Below are 18,189 nucleotides of genomic sequence, written 5' to 3'. Positions count from 1 at the left end.
AATTATACATACATTTTTTACGGGCTCTGATCTACTTAAGTTCTGATTAAATATTTAAACATTTGTAGAATTTATCGGTCCTTGTGTAACATGCAACATTAGGCATTTTATTATACTTACTCTCCCAATTTTTCCCAGATGGCCAATGCCACTCTTAAGATGATCTCCGATCCCTCAAAAAACACAGAGTCCCAGATCTTGAGGACTGTGTGATTCGGTAGACAGGTGGCAAACAACGTTAAGAACCACTGCATTGTAAAAACATTCGTAAGAGGGGGCTCATAACCTCCTGCAAAAATACAAAAAAAGAAAAACACAAAAATGGAGACATTTCAGAAGTTGATTGTAAATTATATGATAAATTACCAGATTACATACGAGAAGGAGAAACAAATTAAATACTGCACTCTCTCATCACACACACACACACACACACACAAATTACGCCTTCAAAATGTTAAAGCTCTGAGTCACCATGAGGTAAGCAATCTATTGTATTGCAAATCCCTTTTACAAATACGGAACTGTTCCACTGGAAACGTGAGAATATTTGCTGCAAATCTCACAAAGTTGTGTGTCAATAGCAAGTCCCTTGGGAATTATATTTGCTTGACATATTTCCATTACATAGCCATTTCAATGTGACACGAGCACTTGTATCTTAGTTCCTACTTCTGTATTCTTTGAAACAATTGTAACCATAAATTGCTTTCTTTCACCACCCTGGCAATACATTGGGACTCCCAAAGTGACACAGGCCTGTAGATGGACATGAACAAAAATGGATGTGCCTTATCATTTGATTTACATACCAGTCCATCAGTTATACATAGTGGGAAGAATAATTCTATGAACATTTTGTAAAGTAATGAAATCCTTTACCACTGTATGCCCAAAATTGACCCTAAATTATAAGAAAATCGGTTTCGGTTATAATAAATGGGGACCAACGCACAGATCACTGCTGTGCAATCTTGGGGCCATAACCTTGGGCAGAACCTGGAAACACATTTTCCAGTCTGCACAAGATTTGTACTCTCAAACAGCAGCTACTTCTATTTTACCCCTAACTATTAAATTCTTCCCCAATACGTGCTGCACTAATCATTACATTATCCAAATGTGTAAACAGTGGCCCCTTCGATAATGAAACCCTACAATACTTAAATTACACAAATCATAACCTAAAAACAGAGTATAAAAAGGTACATAATGATGACGTATGTATTGGGGGAAAATCTAGGTTATTCCTTGCCCGAGATCATAGAGATCGAGGTCAGCCAATCCAATGCTTTCCCACAAGAAAGTATTGGGAGGCTAGTGCGCATGGGTAGCACAATGCTGTGCTGCACCAATCAGGTGGTTTCCCCGAGAGCATCTGGTTAAAAATGAATTTTTACTCCACTATTTTGCAGAAGTCCCTCTAGTGCTGTCTGAGTGACAGACACTAGAGGCATTTAAACTCTGCAAAACAAGGTTTTTAGAGGTTGCATTAAAACGAGGGGGGTGGGGGGAGAATTAGTCTGGGTGCCTATAGTGTCCCTTTAACCCCTTAAGGACCAAACTTCTGGAATAAAAGGGAATCATGACATGTCACACATGTCATGTGTCCTTAAGGGGTTAATCTGGTCCTGCTTGTATTTTGTCATGTTAGCAGTTTAAGCAACAAAAATGTAACCACAGTTTTGATTTAAAGAATGATATGTCTCTTAGGTTTCATTGTCCTATCTCCAGTGGTGGCTGGTAAAATTTAATGATGGTGAGGTGCACCACGCTTTTCAGTAGTCCTTACAATGTTAGTTGATTTTCTTTCTTTCTTTATTTTTTGCAACAAAAATGAGGGAGTGGAGCCGCCCCACCTGCCCCAATAGACCAAAATCCACTGCTTGACCCATTCTTAGAGTGACACTGAATAGCCAGAGCACCTACCTCCACTCTCCTTGTTAGCAGTCCTCTGAAGCACATCGAGATGTTGAGAAAGCTCAGGCAGTTTCATTCGTAAGAGATCCCGAAACACTGCCATATCCACTGATAACGCTCGCAGATTATTAACAAAGTAACTGTCAGGAAGAACTTTGTCTATAAGATAAATCATTATCTGTGAAAAGAAGCAAAGAAAGAATCTATATTTAGAAACCCGTGTTATTCTTAGTAGTTGAAACATTGCATCAGAGATTGCGAGGAATGATTATTCCAACATCACGACACTGTAAAAATATATTCCCCCGCATCTAACTTACTAAAAAAAATTCTATTCATCAGTATAATCACACAGTGCAATTTTGCTTGCACAAAAGGTCTACTGGTTTTAATGCGATTACACATTTCACACAGACTTTGAAACAATTTTATGTACACAATTTAAGATATAAAACATTTGTAATTTTTGTTTTTCTTTTAAAGATATTTGTATCTATAGCTACCAGATCTGGCACAACCAAATATGGGAGGTCCACACCGAGTGTTGCCCTCAGAGATTGATCATATTGACCTAAAAGATTTACATTTTTTCCCCCCATCTTGCTACCCCCTTTCATTACTCTTATTCCTCCTATTTTTCTCCCCAATTCTCCTCCCATCTCACAGGTACCTTTGAATCTTCTCGCATTTTCCCCATGTTTTGGCTCACATTGGACAAGTTGGTCTTTGTACTGAAATGCACTTTTTGTATATTGTATTTATTGTGTTATTTAGGCAACAGCTTACCTTGCCAATCAATATTCTTTATTGCTAAAAACCCAAACTTGAAAATGAAAAAAAATGGATAAATAAATATTTTTTTTCCTAGTAACTTACAACTAAGAATCAAGGATTTGTGGCCAGTAATAGTTAGAAAAATAACTACGTTCGGACATTCAAAAGGAATATATCACACTGGCCAAGTGCTTGGTTGCTCCTTTATCAAGGTGAAATATTTTTGTATTGTAAAAAAAGAACATATCTTTCAAAATCCAATGCATCGTACAATACGCAATACAATAATGTGTAGTTTGTAGAATCATTGCTTTGTTGAGAAGAATAATAAAATCATAATAAAATCAGATATTGAATGCACACGATTCACTGTGACCTTCAGCTCCCAGTTATTATTCATTAATCCATTAACAACATGGGAACCTCAAGACAGCACAAACTCAATAATTCATAAGTTAATTTTTTTTTAAAAAAAGAGTGCAAAGCAGATACTAAAATGTGTGTAAAATATTGTCAAAACACAAAGGAAATTCAAAATTAATTTTAAATATAAAGTCCAAAATAATCATATTTTACACCCCCAAATTTAAAAAAATAATTTCAGCAGATAAGCCAAAAAGTCTTGCAAATGAAAGCCTGCATTCATTTTACCCATTACCCCAGTTATTCCATTTATACGTGTTTATATAATTTTTCTCCTCTAAAGCAATGTCTACCCTGGCTGGTTTTGAAGGCAGCCAACGAGTACCAGTACATTTCCAATACCTGGTTCAGTGCTGGCCACTTGTCAGATGTTCTTAGAATTGTAAAACTATTTACTACTTTCTTATCTATTTTAAATAATAACATGACTCCATACTTTTTTTTTTTTTTTTTTTTTTTTAATTATTTTTGAGATTTTAAGTTCGTTTTACCCACTTTCAGTGCATCTCCTTCATTCCCTTCCATCACTTCAAGGATCAGAGCAGCCAGTATGTTAAAACCTTGACAATATCCAACAGACTTGTTCCATCTTGCATAGGCCAATAGCACCCTCTTCAGCACAACACGGTCCTGTTCTGCCTCCTGTCCGCAATATGAGCTGCATCCTGTCCTGTGAAGATCCTGTGAAATAAGTAAAGCGGTTATAGTTACCCTTTAGTACATGCATCGATTTGTGTAGGGTGTATTGGAGAAGATCAGTTTGATCAGATTTCCACCAATTTAAAGAGCATCAGTAATATCGTGTGGCATAATCTATAGTATTTTCAGTTTGTAATAATTACCATGCATTGACGGTTGTGTCTGAGATATGTTTTGTTATTTGGTAGAGTTTGTCATTCTTATATTCTTCCCCAGGTCTAAGAGGACTATGTGTTGATGTTGCATTGACAGCTGGCACACGGGACCAGTAGGAGGGAGTGGGCTGCTCTGTCTTGGGTTTAAATAAATGGACTGGTGGGAGTCTCTGATCACACACATTTTGTGTGTGCCATTTAGGAAGGGCGGTGCAGCCATGAGGGCAGTGGTAGAGACCCATCAGGTCATTGCAGGATTCTGGAGAGCTCTTAGTTCAGGGACCAGGTCACTCTTTAATTGCCCACTGGACCAGGTCAAATCCTACATGCTTCCTGAGAGAAGTGTGGGGAGGCAAGAGCAGGCACAGGCAGGGGTAGGAAAGCTAAAAACATATAGCTAAAACTATACTAGTTACTTATATGTGTGAATCTTTATGTAAGTGTACCTGTGTATGTCCGTTTGTATATGTACCTGTATGTAACGGAGTGTATGTGCATATCTCTGTCAGTGTGTGTTAGTGCTTACATCCCAACTTTCCAAACTGCAACCCTACACACAAATACACCCCTGCTTTTACAACATCAACACTGCACACAAACACGCAAACAGCCCTGAATTCAAAACAATTCCTTCAAACACACCCCTACATTAAAACACACAAACACATCCCGGTGTTCAACTGGCAACACTACATACAAACACACAACCGCATTCAAAATGGCAACACTACACACAAATAAACCCCTGAATTCAAGCACGCAAAACCAGTCCTGTATTCAAATACCATTACTTCAGACACACACTACATACAAGTACATCCCTGCGTTCAAATGGTAACAGCACACACAAACACACAACTGGATTCAGACGCCAACACTATACAAAGACGCCTTTCTTTAATGTTGTAAGAAAGTGATAAATTAGATTTATGACATTATGTGAAGTTGCCCTTTGTGCCTGCTCTTTTTCTCGTTTGTGCGTGTATGTAAATTCTGTGCATTCGTCCCTCCATACCGATTTCCGAACAAATGAGTTTGACACACCTGGTCTAAAGCCTTTCCATACATTTTTCAACAAACCTCAAAACCCCCTAACCATGCAAAAATGTCACTTTAAAACATCATGTAGACTGCCTAGCACTTCAACTGGTGGGGAAAAAAACTGAAAGTTCTTTCTTAATCAAGAACACCACATTAAGTTGAGGTCCAAAATATCACTTTAATATGCTGGTGAAAAGGGTACTTTTTTCACTAACGGGAGACCTGACAATTTCTAGATGTCTTTATTACATAAATAATGCCATAATCACTTGTCTTGTGGCACTCAGCAGTGCTTATATATATTTTACAAATGCAAAACAATATGACATGATGGATTTCATATCCGATTTGTTATCACTTGGAGAGATGGACATCACAGATACAGCTGGCATTTACCATTTAGCAAAGCTTTTGTGTGTTAGAGACTAAAGCAAATGAAAATGATCAATTGTTGCTATGGCTACTGTCTCATGGGACCCTGGGTCAGCAGGATCGATCAAAAATACAAGTATGGAGAAAATGGGAGAAGGAATAGTAAATATGGAGAGAATGGGAAAAGGGAAATGTAGAAGTATAGAGAATGGGGAACTACATTTGGAGAGATTGGTGCAGGAGTTGTCATGGTAAATGATTCTGACAATTATTTTATACACATTGTATGTCACTGCTGCACTACGTTTCCAAGGAAACACCAAACGTACATCACCATCGAGGTCATTAACAGTTTTTTATATTTACAGCATAACCTTAAAAGTATTACCTTAACGATTTGTATACCCATGGAGTCATCGTCAGGATTGCTTCTTTCATTAAAAGTAAAGCGTAGGGTTTTCTCCCAGTCAATAGAAATGCTGTGCAAATAGTGGTCTGCTAGATTTAGCCATACCTAGAAATAAGATAAAAAAAAAAATTTTTTGAACAAATACTCATGTCACATAAAGCATATTTAGTAAGAAGTATTCGTTAGAAAAGCGCACAATATTTATTCGTAAGGAACTGAAGATATTTTGATTTCCATTTCCTTGGTCTATGTCAAGCAAAAGAACACTTTACAATGAGAGAAATTACAAATTGCGATTTTTTTTTTTTTTTGACACATTAATGGCTGTCCTTCATGGAAGACCTATGTACAATGCCTTAAATTCAGTCTGAACACCTTAAATAGACACACTGCAGTTATCCTATGGAAAATAATGTGTTCATTACACAGCTGTCACCTATTCGCAGCAGAAGTTCAATTTGCTGCCTGTAACCTTCAACTTGTGATGAAATTGCAAACCTCTGAGAGACGCCATTTTTTTTCTCTTTAAAGGGAAACTCCAGGGCCAGGAAAACAATCCGTTTTCCTGGCACGGAAGGGTCCCTCTCCCTCCCACCCACCAATCCCCAGTTACTGAAGGGGTGAAAACCCCTTCAGTCACTTACCTGAGGCAGCGGCGATGTCCCTCGTTGCTGCCTCCTCCTCTGCGCCGCTCCTCCCTGTGCTTCCGTCGGCCGAGACTGATCCCGCCCACCGGCCGAGGAGACCTAATGCACATGCGCGGCAATGCCGCGCATGCGCATTAGCGCTCCCCATAGGAAAGCATTGAAAACGAATTTCAATGCTTTCCTATGGGGGTTTGAGCGACGCTGGAGGTCCTCACACAGCGCGAGGACGTCCAGCGACGCTCTAGCACAGGTTTCCTGTGCTATGAAGCAGGAAGTTCCCTCTAGTGGCTGTCTAGTAGACAGCCACTAGAGGTGGAGTTAACCCTGCAAGGTAATTATTGCAGTTTATAAAAAAACTGCAATAATTACACTTGCAGGGTTAGGAGTAGTGGGAGCTGGCACCCAGACCACTCCAATGAGCAGAAGTGGTCTGGGTGCCTGGAGTGTCCCTTTAACTTCACGGGCTATTGAGCTTGATTAACAATGAAATCATGGTTTAGGCCCATTTAACTAAAACATTTCCTGGGTGGAATTACCAGCCCAAACAAATAAAGTTTGCGAAATCCATTTTATAGCTAATGAAACTATCCACGATTCCATGAGAACAATGCTAACTCCCCTGGGTGGAATGTCAAGAACTACAGTAAGCACAGAAAATTTAAGAAACAAAAAGACTTACTCTCCGTCTCCATTCTTTTGGTATTCCAGTTGGAAGTCTGGCAACTGCTTTCAGGGCATCATACCACTGCAATAATTAAAAAAAAAAAATTATATCTAAAATTGTGAAGAATAGTTTGTAAAATTTCACAAATTCCAGGGTTTATTAACCCAAGTGAAAATTGTGACTTTCAAATATAAGGTTAAGATAGCCAAACTAGAGAAATTCTCTCAGATGGCTTTGCATTCTCTTTGGCTACTGTGCCTTAAATCTGAAATTCACTTTGAATTCTAACTTTAGCAATAACCCGGTTATCATTGTCGTTTTCCATTGGTTGGGTGGAACAGTGAACCGCAAGGTAAGCTCTAGCAGTGAATCCTAAGAACAAGATTTCTCAGATTGTAGAAAAACTGGTGCAATCAGAATGCCCGAGAGTCTCTCCACCATATTTTATCATATGAATTAAACAGGAGATCCAATTCATTCAGGCCAAAATACCGGAACTGACAAAGCCGATATGAATTTAGCTATTATGGCCTAGAATTTACAATTCCCTAGTCAGGGGGAATGCTCTAACCAAGGTGGGCAAAGACACGCTAATTCACGATAACTAAATACTGAACTGGCGCCGTAGAACTAAATTAACTTGCTGCCCATGACTCATGCTTTCAAGGTTATTTGAGTTCTGTTTTTGTTATTTCTGTAGATTAAGTTTTAAACGTGTGACTGGTACAACAGCTTTTTTTGTTGTGTATTTTCCCTCATCTATTTTTAAACTAAGCCGAGAAGAATTAGATCATACATATTGCATCTGATTTTGCCAAGAGTTAGTACCAGTTTTTTCCTATTTTTTATTTGTAAGAATTATTACCCTGCCAAGAACAGTGGTGCATGATCAGATTTGTCTTTTCAAATACAGATTTATTCTGTGTACTCCTATAGTATATTCTAGAACAGTCTGCAATGTACACTGTCCCACCTCTTAATACCCATATTGATTAGGTCTAAAGAAAACAGGTGTTTATTATTTGTTTTATCCTGCCCATAATATATACACCATTTCTACAATCTAGCCCACAGACTGCGGAGATCTGCTGATAAAGCCTAGTTGGAGCAGTAGGTTCAGTTAGTTATTCAGGAAACCATGGATTTCTAGGAGTTTATTAGTGACCTAAATTCATGGCCAAAACAGTTTAGTTGGGATTATTCTATAGAAAACCAATTATTTTTTTCAGACTGACTATTCTGTATTTAAAATGTATAATTCACAGGTGAATGTCCACCAATTAACAGCATAGTGAATAACCTTGCGTGTGTATGTTTGAGAATGTATAGAGGTTTTTTTTTACATTTCCTACGGCATATGTAGACATTTACTTTCCTCGCACTTAAGTCCTAGGCTTCATAAGTTGCAGTCTTCCGGAGGCTTTTCTGAACCTTTCACATTACCTCCCTCCTCCCCCCATTTCACTCCAATTATATACTTTGCTTCCCTCATTTTGTTTAATGATTGGAGACTACTGAGGAGACCTATATAATATTGTAGCTCTAAACAAATGGAAACACCATGGAAACAAACTGAGTCAGCCATTACTTTCCACTGTATTGCATGTACTTGTGCCATTTTTATTTTTTTTGTTTGTTTGTTTTTTAGAACTCTGGGGTATATTCTCAAAATAAAAAATTCTAGCAAATTGTACATCGGATGGCAAAAAACTAGGTAACAATGCCAGCTTTGGACAAATGATCCAACTCAGCTATAGACCTTACTTGACTTTTTTAGCTCAAATTTTGCTATTCAAATTTCAAATCAGCTACTACTCCGAGTTTAGTGAATAAGTCTGCACTTTAAATACTTACTATTCTGGAATCTAACTGATTAAGCAAGCCCTTGACACGTCTTTCTTTACTGTACTGATGTCATTTACTGTCAATTCTTTCCCAATGTACTTTGTATTCAAAATAACACTTTTTTTTGTAATACAAACCAAGAAAACAAGAGTCCAATTATGTTATCCTGCAGAAGTTATCATTATTTAATATTTATAGGTTTTGCATTCTGGTCACAAATTCAAAGTACCAGCTAAATAACATCTGATATTATTCGTATTGGCACAACCCACTTGGTCAATTCTATCACGGTCTAAAGATAGAGTATTATTAAAACAAACATTACATTTTAATTTCTTTCTTATTCAATTGCGTGTCATATGTATATAGGACGTTTCAAATAATACAGGAATCATGCATGGTCATAACTTGCCCAACAAACCGGTTTTCTACATCTGCTGTTTACCAAGGCATGACAAAAGATTGTTGTAAATAGAAGTGTTTAGGAGTTAAATAATAAATTGCTTATATCTATAGTGTCATCTGTCAATTTTCATATTCATCCATTTTCAAGTTGTTTTTTTTAAGGCCTTAAAACAAAGAATGGGTCAAAGTAATTACTCTGTTCAATGCAGATCACCTTCATGTAATGGATTAATGGCAATATAAGACATGCTGCAGAGAACCACGTACACAGCACTGCAAACATAACATCTACACACACGCTCTCTCTCTCTCTCTGGGGTAGTATGATGATTATAATGTACTATCCCCTATTTGCTGGACTTGCTTTCCATATTATTTTTGAACATGAATGTAGATATTTTGGTTAGAAATGATTAGGCCTTTATTTAAAAAAATTTGGATAAACTTTCAAAATTATTGAATATTTTGTAAAACATTTTAATGTATGGATATATATATATATATATATATATATATATATATATTATTTTTTTTTTTTTTTTTTTTTATATGCAAATCTATATTAATATATTGGAAAAAATAAATAAATGTTTATCCAAGAAATCATAAAATCATTTGAAAAGCTCATCATAAACCTTAAAAACGAGGCCTATATTATCGAACCAAGGTCGTGGGTTAAGATGATAGATTTATTTTATCACCCTGATAATGCATTTAACCGCTTACTGCATTACGCAAGAGAAAAGGCACATATAGGGGAATGTCTTAACCCCTTAAGGACACGTGACATGTGTGACATGTCATGATTCCCTTTTATTCTAGAAGTTTGGTCCTTAAGGGGTTAAAGGGCTAGCTGTGAAATATCTAGAACAAAGGTTTGTACTATATTAATAAAGAAAACCAGTTTAAAAACAAAACAAAAACAAGAATATATATAACTGAATTAGACACACAAAAGCAGCACAATGTTTGTTAGAATACATTTTATGATATATTCATAGCCTAGACAGAGAAGGATGATTTCATTGTGCGGCCTTGTTTGATACATAGAACGCTGTACCTGTTGAAAGCCATTCTGTCCCAAAGAAGGTTCCAAAGTAAACTTCAGCTTTGTGTCCACACCTGAAGAAAAGAACAACAAATAGAGGTTTCAAGACTATAATGATATGGCATTCTACCAGGATACGTTTATTTTGCAATTATAAATCAAAATTAATACAATTTTTTTTTTTTTTTTTTTTTAAATAGAAGGGTTATGCTTTTTTTCATTGTGATTTCCAATACAAACTAAATATGGATCTTTATATAACAAAAGATGTTTTATATGCTGCATGGATGAAGCAAGATACTGCCAATCGCTGTCCAGTGCTGAAAGTCCTTTCTCAGCCAGCACACACATCCAGCCCAATACACCAAACACAGCCACTTCTAGGGGGGTCTGCCAGGCCCCACCTATTGCAGATCGAGACAGAATTTACAGATATAACGCGTCATTTAGTAAATAGCTGTCAGTGTAAATAAATCCCCACCCAGCTACAGCAGCAGGAGACAAAGGGCAGCCATCTGTCTGTAGCAGAGTCAGCATCAACAACAAGGCAGCCTTCCACAGCCCTGTCCTTACCCAGCTCTGCCATAATGCGGATCCCACCAGCTAGAGCTGCGTTATAGAGAGGGACCCTGCAGCTTTCCTATAGAGAGGGACCCTGCAGCTTTCCTATAGAGAGGGACCCTGCAGCTTTCCTATAGAGGGGGACCCTGCAGAGCTGTCTAACACCGAGATCCCGCAGCTCCTACAATGAATCGTGTCTTCCAGCCATCCCAGGATAAGAGCACAAGAAACAACCGTGCTGATCCGATTATGTTCTCTAGGCAGGGTTAAAACCTGATAATACCAATAGCAGACTCCGATGCGTCAATGCCAGCATTGGGAAGCCAGTCCTAGTGACTCACTATGCCCACACACTCCCCTGACTTTAGCGGGGGGCTGGTTTAACAGGTCTAGCTATACCCCCGGCTAACATGCAGAGTTAGGACAGTCATGGACATGGTGGGTTTAAGGTGAGTCATCTTGGATTAAAGGGACAGTAATGGGTCTTCACCTGGTTCCAGAGTGCAGAGCAGCCTGGGAGCTGTCCGGGAGATACAGTTCCTCTTCTTAAGCACGTTGCTGAGGATATTGCCGACTCCACCGGCATTCTGCCTCTTCAAACACTTCCCCCCACGCCGGAGGGAGCAGGTCAGTTTGTCTTGCCTCATGTATACCAAGAGTCCAGGTACAGCTCAATCCAAAGCAGATCCCAAGCTGGTCAGTGGCACAGGCTGAATCCAGCTGCCATTCACCAATCTATCGCCTTCCAGGCATCCGCCCTTTGTGCGGTTACTAGATGGGGGGGGGATCTCTGGAGAGTGGGTGCGGGTGTGGGGTGTTAGAATCTTGCTGTAATCCGTTTCTTAGCAGGAGAAAGCGGTGGGTTCCAAGGATAGAATCCGCAGGATTCTAGAATCTTTGCATTGTACAGGGTATCTGCACTGCAGAGGTAACCAAGGAGAGAAGCAGGAACAGGAGGCATTGGGACAGAGAGGGCTCCACCTACCAACGATGATCTCACCGTTCTGCAAAGGAGACCAGCTTTCACTCCATCTTCACAACATTATTCATCATTAGCAGCGAGCTCAGGCAGCGGCTGCCAAATCCTGAGCAGGATTCACAGTTCGTATAGGCAGAGCTGTACTTCACCAACCTTATGAAAGGACTGCGGAGTATTCTATTCAGAATGTGCTTCATGCAGAGATCAGGGTGTAATATGATCACTGACACAGGTGACAATAACATGGTTTGGGAAAATAAAATGGGGAACTCTGGCATACACTTTGCCCAGCCGCATATAAATTCACTAAATCCTGAATTGTAGTAAAATGAAAAGAATAATATTAAAATTAAATAAAAACGGATGGAGGAATTCTCCAGTTCAGCTAGGGTCACGGTTTGGCTATTTTAGTCTAAATTGTGCGGTTTGGTTTTCAATTCAAAGTGGTTTATTAGCCAATTTAAATAAAAAATGTATTTATTGTCTTATACTATTTTACCTACATTTTGACATTTGTAAATTGCCTTTGCGTCAATGAGGAGTTTAGTAAATAAACCCAATTTACATGGCATCCCAGGATCACACTTTCATGTGTCTATGAAAAAGGTAGAAAATAAAATACACAGATGTTTTCTGTGCCTTGCCAGGAGGTCAAACCACAGTAATACCTTGTATTAGTACCGGCCCTGTCATGTATGGATAAATGAATAAAGATTTCAAATATAGGAGTCTCTAATCAACAGATTTTAATGTTCTGCATCTTAAACCAGACACTAAACTAATCAAACTCACAAATAAGAGATCCATTTGTGTTAATATATTTGTGAATTCTTTATGCTCCCTTCGAGTTTATACCTCTCATTCTTCCATTTAGCGTGTAAGAGCATTATGGGAGATGTAGTCCACAGCATCTGGAGTGCTGAAAGGTCTAGCTCATGGCCTCAGTTCCTCTTAACCCCTTAAGGACCAAACTGGAATAAAGGGGAATTTTGACATGTCATGTGTCCTTAAGGGGTTAAAAGTACCCCGTCCAAATGTTATAATCCCTTATCTCTGCGCATTTGTGATTCTCTGTGCAGTCCTCTCATCCCCAAAGGCTACGGATGTTCCTCTACTGGTTCTGCAAGGCCATGCTACAAAGAGTGATAAGCCAAATGGATGCCACTCCAGCCGGTCACTCAGAGCAGACCCCACAATTTGTACACTACATTATACACACAAACGTACAACTCCAGAATATTTTAGCCCCACAGATGTAAAAAAAAAAAAATATTTAATTGACCATATTGCGGTCACAGTATTATTCACAAGTACATGAGTTGTGGGGAATTAAAAGTTACATTTTAGGTCAAAATACCTGAAAACAGAGATATTCTTTGCAATTTAGCTTTATTGGCCTAAAATGTAAAATTCACTTTAATATCAGACAGCTCACACATTGAATAGCCTGCATGGAGTGTAAAATCAGGTTTCCAAGACCACAGATAATCTAACTGAATATAGCTAAAGAATGCAACAATCTGTCTATTCTTGACAGATGACAATCACATGATATTGAACATACCAGTTAACAATCTATTGATTAGAGTTTATTTGTAAGCGGTGATTTAAATTACATGTCCAGCATTCCTTCTGCACCCTCCCTCCCCATGCATTTGTTTTTGTGTATTTTTTTTTATTATTATTATTTTTTTTTTTATAACTACAAAGAAAAGAACATTAAAAAAAAACCCCAAAAAACATCATATTGGTAAGAATACATTATACATAAGAATCTGTATAAGGTGATCCAAGGAGAGCGACTGTATGTATGGAGCAGATCCCGAGAACAAACCAGCATTTGATTACTAAAATAAATCAATAAAACCGAATAAAAATAGCCTAATGATCTATTATTTTTGTTACACTTCAATCTACGTATGATAATTATTCTCTATCCTTTAATGTGATCTTTAATCCCCAAAGGGATTCAAAACATTGTATCATACATGTTGGAATTTAACTGAAGCAGAGGATGATTAGTTCGTTTACTGACAGTTAAAATGTATTTATGGATTTTCTATTCTAATATCTTTGTTATACATGAAACATTAATATAAAATAGAACAACTTTAAAATACAACCAGCAGAGGTTCTAGTCTAAAAATTGTAAAACCAGGGTAGGGTTCTACAGCAATGTTGGGGAAAAAAAAAAAAAAGGAAAGAAAATTATTTATAATTACAATGAAGTTAAGATACCCTTCTTCAGTGGCTATTTTGGCCTTCCATTTGAAACCACTTTGAATTGTCAGTCTAGTGAACAACCCTGTAAGCCCCGGAGTCCAGTAATTTAGTGTAAGAGAGCAGGGAATGCCCTCCAATACACACAATACATACAATGTCATATTTAACATATGCCTCCACGTTTCCATTGAGTATTGCGTGGGGACTAGGGTAATCTTGCTGCTTCCTCGCTACGAATCCCAGACACATCTAAGTAATAACATTACAGCTGACAGGCCGTAAATGCTGCTGTTCTAGAATGAGGCGCATCAATATGTAATTACATCACTGCGACAGAATAGCAGAAAAGGAAATTATTGAAGTTGAGGTTCTGTGGACAATGTTAAATAAATAATAAAAATATTCCCCTGACAGAGAAGACCTATCAGATTGATTTATTTTATTCTCTATGCAAGTTGGTGTCTTAAACCACATAGGCAAACACGTATTCAGCTCAAATGAGAAACATTTGTTTCAGAATTTATGAAAAAACTTTGGAATACAAAGCCGTAAAAAAAAAAAATAAATAAATAAAGTTGGGGGCACAACCGTAACATAAATTTCTCAGCAATAATGCTTCCGTAGAGACCAAAATGTATACAAAATACAGGATGAGGAACAGCGAACAATAAAAAATAAATAAAACGTTTTAAACTTTACATGGCTACTTAAAATTACCTCTCAGCAAACACATATGGGGATTCAGTTACACCACATGGCCATATTGTGTTAAGTCCACCACTACATCACAGTACCCCAATATGGATGGATTTTACACTAATTTAGCATTTTCTTTTTTAATTGTGTGTTTATCACATTAATTGTGCAATAAATATTTTCACAATGCTCAATTAAATACACTTTAGGTAGTTTAGCATGATTTAATTTGTCGGAATTAGTGTAGGACCCACCGATAGTGGGGTGTTGTGAAACAGTGGTGGGCTTAATACGATACAGCTATATGATGTAACTGAACCCCCATATTTGTTTGCAGAGAGGGGATTTTAAGTAGCCTTGTAAGATTTAAAAACTGTATTTTTGTGTGTGCTTAATCTGATTTTGTATACAACAAAAAACACAGATTGGGACAGTGTCATTAAGGGGGATAAAAGCAAGGCAACAGGTGTGAGTAGACCGGATAAAACTGCTAAGCCTTCCCAGTGGGAAGGACAGAAACTGGGCAAAGGAGGAAAGAGAGGGCCACAGGATATGATGAATTAGAGGGGAGGGTAAAAGGAAAAAAAGTGGAGAAGGGTAGGAAGTGAGACAGAGGATTGGTTTAGGCATAAAACAAAGAATGCCACTTAATGTGAGCCATAAAGTCACTTTTCATGATGACACCTTTTTATAATGTTTGATTAATGAATATAGGTCAATAAACTTCCCAATAATAGGGCCTCATGCAAGACATTTTCAGGATACCTTTTTTCCCATTTTTAGTCTTTAAACTTCAACTTGCTACAATTCTACTTTTTCCCCATTTTACTACAAACCTACTAAAAGAAAGGATTTTAAATAAAATGGACAGATTCACACCAATATGAAAAATGGAATAGATTATCAGCAGCACAAATATATACGTGAACTTGACGTCAACATGAGACAAGCAGTGTCTCCCTTCAACTTAGTGGTATTCACATCAGTCTATCCTTGCAAGCACGCGGTCTTGGCGTTATACTTTATTCTGGCCTTACCTTTGAGCCTCACATCCAGAATGTTACCAAGTCCTGTAGATTTCATCTTAAAAACATAGCCCGCAGCAGCCCCTTTCTTCTGCAAGATGCTACTAAGGAGCTTGTCCATGCTCTAGTAATTTCCCGCATGGATATTTGTAACCCTCTCCTAACTGGTCTTCCCAAAAACCGTGTTGCCCCGCTGCAGTCTGTAATGAATGCGGCCACCAGGCTGATTTTCCTCTCTAGTCGGTCCTCTCACACCTCACCCCTCTATCAGTCCTTACATTGGCTTCCTGTATCTTATAGGAGTCATACCTATAAAGCATTGACCAATTCTAGCCCTCTTATAGCTCTTCACAGATCCATGGGTATGCCCCTTCTCGGTCCCTCCGCTCTGCCCATGACCTTCTCCTGTCCGCTGCTCGCACGCTTGTGGCCAACTCACGCTTGCAGGACTTCTCGCAGGCAGCTCCCTTCCTATGGAAAAGCCTGCCTACCGCCATCAGACTCTTCCCTAGTCTTCACTTGTTGCTATTTCCTGTCCTATTGTGTTTTACACCCCACCTCCTGTAGACTGTAAGCTAGTTTGAACAGGGTCCTCTTCAACCTATTGTTCCTGTAAGTTTTCTTGCAATTGTCCTATAATATTGTAAAGCACTACGGAATCTGTTGGCGCTATATAAAATGGCAATAATGATAATAAGTGAATATGGCAATTACAGAGTGGGAACAGTGCGACATCTGTCAATCACCAGAGTAATAATCACAGCAACTACACAGCATGTACTGTAGTTGTGTGACAAACCTGTACAATTGTTCTCATACTCTTTATTTATTTGAATACATATCGTTAATTAAATAACGTTCTGTATGAGATTATTAATGGAAGGGAGCAATCTCCTAAAAATGCAAAAGATCAAATAATAAAAAAACAAAACAAAAAAAAAAGTGAATTAAAGAAATAAAAACAGACACAGAAGTGATGCGATTTTATATAAAGCCTTCATTTAAAATAGATTTTTAAATATATATATTTTTTTAACATTGTAGTCTTATTAAAAGGGAAGTGTACAATTTATTGCTATGGCAATACAGTATAACATTGCTATGTTTCTAGGAAATGTATAAATTCTATTAGATATACATTTCTGTATTTGTAAGCTGTTGGTACAAACAATATGAAGGCATACAGTTCTATAAATTATGGTGAATAAATCTGATGATCATGGGTCAGCATTAACTGAACCCTTCTGGTCTTGTTTTCAGGATTTCAATTAAGTCTGTGAAAGGCATTCATAGGGAGGGGGAGGCTTTAATGTAACTAATCTTATTTTCTACTTTATCACGTCCATTAATCCCTGCTTACTGTTTATAGCCATTAAATTACCAGAACGCAGCACTTTTCAGATAAACCAAATACATTAGATGTATGCTTGTGATGCGCGACAGCATATTAAAATGTGGCTGCTATGGAAACCCCCTGCTAAAGGCTGTAATTTCATTAAAGCTCGGTTGGAAAGTATCCGTTTTCACTTTGAGTGCTAAAATATGGAGAGTTATTTTAAAAACCAAGGACGGCGGAGCCTGACTGCCGAGACAAGCAGAAGCACAATCTTTGAGCTCCCAGCGAAAAACAGGAAAACCGACTCTAATTATTGCAAATCTTACCTCCAAACACATCAACACCGACGAGAGAACATACCCAGCATCATGGGTCGAAAAAGTAAAAAATCGCCGACAGACAGACCAGCTCCGGGACTGACAATTGGAGACATGTGGCGGCAAGCACGCGGCACGGGCGAAGTCAACATGGCGGCTCTCCACGGAGGCTGCTCCGACTTCTACTCGGATGACTGCTCTGGGGATGCGGAGGATGACTACCCCCCAGCTTCGGCCCCTAAGCAAAAGCCGAACCCCACCAAACCAAGGGCTGACACAGACTCCGATTTGGTAACCACCGGGGTCCTGAAAACATTGCTGGCGGACCTGCAGAAAAACATACTCACAGACGTCACCGCTCTCAGAGGTGAGCTGCAGGGTCTGACAGGCCGCATCTCGACACTGGAGGTCTCTTCCCAAGACAGCCAACAGCATATCTCCTCACTGCAGACAGCAGTGCAGGATCTCCAACGGCGGAACATAATAATGGAACGGCGCTTCGATGCCCAAGAGGACTCCAGGCGGAGGCATAATTTAAAGGTCAGAGGGATCCCAGACGTGCTGCCGGAGACGGAGCTGCCGCAAACATTAAAACGAATCCTGACTGCCATTCTACCACCCGGCCAGGCCAAGTACATCACACCCGTAGA

The 18,189-nt window shown here is 38.6% G+C and overlaps 1 protein-coding gene across 5 annotated transcripts in view; it reads right to left on the bottom strand.

Moving 5' to 3' along the window:
• TBC1D30 (TBC1 domain family member 30) overlaps positions 1 to 18,189 on the bottom strand; it is a 67,900-nt gene that overhangs the window by 10,415 nt on the left and 39,296 nt on the right. For 3 of the 5 annotated variants that reach the window (XM_063447065.1, XM_063447067.1, XM_063447066.1), the window contains exons 4-9: positions 10,415 to 10,476; positions 7,120 to 7,185; positions 5,773 to 5,898; positions 3,613 to 3,798; positions 1,930 to 2,098; positions 121 to 289 (exon numbers count right to left, since the gene is read on the bottom strand). In XM_063447065.1, the coding sequence (XP_063303135.1) occupies positions 121 to 289; positions 1,930 to 2,098; positions 3,613 to 3,798; positions 5,773 to 5,898; positions 7,120 to 7,185; positions 10,415 to 10,476 (778 nt within the window). Of the gene's footprint in view, positions 1 to 120; positions 290 to 1,929; positions 2,099 to 3,612; positions 3,799 to 5,772; positions 5,899 to 7,119; positions 7,186 to 10,414; positions 10,477 to 11,453; positions 11,937 to 18,189 lie in introns of those variants that run through there. The other 2 variants (XM_063447068.1, XM_063447069.1) reach the window with 1 other exon arrangement.

Source organism: Pelobates fuscus, chromosome 3, assembly GCF_036172605.1.
Source record: "Pelobates fuscus isolate aPelFus1 chromosome 3, aPelFus1.pri, whole genome shotgun sequence".
Lineage (NCBI taxonomy): Eukaryota > Metazoa > Chordata > Amphibia > Anura > Pelobatidae > Pelobates > Pelobates fuscus.
Note: the sequence above shows the minus strand (reverse complement) of the source record. Positions and strands in the feature narration are given on the sequence as shown.